Raw genomic sequence first — 2,657 nt, forward strand, 5'->3', positions numbered from 1 at the left:
GCCATAGTAACATTACATTTACATCATAACTTACTGTATTTTCTCTTCCCCAGGCCATGTAATCCTGGGAGACGAACTCAGCAGAGAAACTAGAGCAGAGCATCGTCATCATCAAGGAGAAGGGAACGCAATACTTCCAGGTGTGTGTGTCTTTGTGTGAAGGGAAGTAGCTTCAAGCAGCGGTGCAGTGTAACAGGATTTTGTGTGTGTGTGTTTGAGTGTGAGTGTGAGAGAGAGAGAGAGAGAGAGAGAGAGAGAGAGAGAGAGAGAGAGAGAGAGAGAGAGAGAGCCAGAGAGAGAGAGGAGAAGTATCGCCAGGTGTCTGTCCAGTACAAGAGGATCCTGGAGAATGAATCAAGTTTGATTCCTGAGGGGGAGGAGTAGTAGGCACGGATGGTCTAAAGTTTGCGGGAGGAGAAGCACATTATCAAGTCAAGTTCCGTTTTTATAAATACCAACATTTGAATGAAAATTGGCGCACCCATATTTTGGGGCATATTTTGTGCATACATGGCGTTTATAAATGTGGCCCCTGGTAGTCCGAATTCGAAATTAGATTAGAAAGTGATTGTATCTAATGTATTATATTGGGATATGTTGACGTTTATTAATCAAGTAAATTATTTACTGTATGTGGTTGCATAAAGGGGCCTATACTTCTCAGACTAATAGGCCTGCCCTGTATCAGAACAGTACATGTTGATGAAAAATGTTATTGTTTAGCATGATATTTGATTATTTTAGATATATATCTAAAAACCAGCATATATACAGTTGAAAATGGAAACGTACTTCCCTTTGTCAACGTGGCGATTGCGCACTGTGCACACTGGCGCGCTTTTGGGGTTGGAAGACAGAGAGGCAGCCAGAGAAAGACAGCGAGAGCGATAGAAGGCGAGAGGGATAGAAAGAGAGAGAGAGAGAGGTTTCTCATACACAGACATTGCATTGCATTGAATGTCTTGGATGTACTCTGATTAAGTAGCCTGGACGGCCACTCAATAGTTAAGCGTCTTGGAAACTATGAGAAGGCAGAGGCCACGAAGAAACAACTCCACCAATACCCTAAATACAGCATCAAACGAGGAATAATGTCGATATATAACGGGACTGGAGAAACAGGTGTAAAGGACTACACCTATGTACGGGTTTGTGCGTCGACCATCTCCTTCATAACATTGGCGTTCTTCAACATCCTCATTAACTGGACGATAGTGCTCGAGGGGCGACTCCGGGGCCATGCTCGCTTTGTGTTGGTTTTTCACCTGTTGGTGTCTGCTCTGGTGTACTTCGGGATGAGTTCTGTTTTCTACCTCCAGATCTACTTCGGCGCCAGGCCAGTGGCATCCACATGTGTGGCCATGATAACCGTCCTAATCACCAGCGCGTCCAATATCCTTCTGACTCTCACTGCTATGTCGCTAGACCGTTATTTTGCTGTCTGTCATCCTCTGCGTTACAGTTCTGTCTGGCACTGGCCTTGGCTAGTTGGGCTACTGACATGGGGACTCGCACTGGTTATCCCCCTCACTCTGTTTACCAAGACAGAGAGGCTCGCCACTGGTCCAAATGGGGAATGTGGACGGGAACAGCTGAAGAAAGGTGGCCTGGAAAAAATATTGTTGATATCTGTGTGCACGGCGCTCATTCTGTACAGTTATGTAAGGATACTGTTTGAGGGGCGACGGTTGGGAGTGATGAATCGACGCAACAGTGTCGGATGCAAGACCGTCGCCCTGCACGTTACTCAACTCGCCGTATACATCCTCCCCAACTTCGTGAACTTTGTGTTAACAGTTCTCCAGAAACAAGGTTACCTTCAACCAGGGACCAAAGAACTGTCAGCGGTGGTTAGTTTTGCCTTCTTTAGCTTGGCGCAGTGTGTCTCACCAATCGTCTACGGTTTGCGTAAAGAGGAACTCTTGGAGCAGGTGCATCGCCGATTCCCCTGTTGTTCCCGCCCCCTGAAAAGCCTCCTGGGCCCGGTTTCCCAAAAGCATCTTAAGGCTAAATTAATCTTAGAGCCCAAAAGCATTTTAAGGCTAAATTAATCTCAGAACCATAGGTTCTAACGATGAATTTAGCCTAAAATGCTTTTGGGAAACCGGGCCCTGGAGTGGACCTTGCGTGCCATAACGCCTCGTCTGCATTCCCAGCCAAGGTATGTGATCAATTATTTGTGGTTAAGATACTGTACATGCCAACATGTCCAAAAAAGGAAGTAGGCAAAACAGCAAATGACAACTATCAACTTTCTTAACTTTGTCAGAGAATATACAGTATAAAATAATAGATACGGTTTTGGTAATTATCTCTACTATTTCTGATTGGTATACACCCGTGAGTATTTAGTCATCACCTACTGTCTTTTAGTATGTTTCCATTCAACATTCTCCATGCCACTGGGCTCGCCAAATGAGTGTGCATAATGTGTGCGTAAAGTAAGTAACACATCAGTTTTAGAAAATGTGGGATGTGAGACTACAGAAAAGCTATTCTTACCACATTCGAAATGAAACAATATTTTCTAACAAACATCACATGGCTTCGGACACCTTCATTTACCCATACATTGAATGGTTTCTTATTTCCCCAGTGAAAGAACACTGACATTCCAGACACTCATCTCAATGGAGTTCCCACAGACCCCAGTTTGA

At 44.6% G+C, this 2,657-nt stretch overlaps 1 protein-coding gene across 1 annotated transcript; it reads left to right on the forward strand.

Annotated features, from left to right (window-relative positions):
• Positions 1 to 1,091: 1,091 nt before the first annotated feature.
• LOC311112799 (odorant receptor 131-2-like) lies at positions 1,092 to 2,657 on the forward strand (the record flags this gene model as incomplete). The annotated part of the gene is made up of 3 exons (XM_084155937.1): positions 1,092 to 1,985; positions 2,118 to 2,161; positions 2,597 to 2,657. The coding sequence occupies 3 exons, from the start codon at positions 1,092 to 1,094 to the stop codon at positions 2,655 to 2,657; spliced, it is 999 nt and encodes a 332-aa protein (XP_084012063.1).

This window comes from Coregonus lavaretus, assembly GCF_964263955.1.
Source record: "Coregonus lavaretus genome assembly, chromosome: 39".
In the NCBI taxonomy this organism is placed as follows: domain Eukaryota; kingdom Metazoa; phylum Chordata; class Actinopteri; order Salmoniformes; family Salmonidae; genus Coregonus; species Coregonus lavaretus.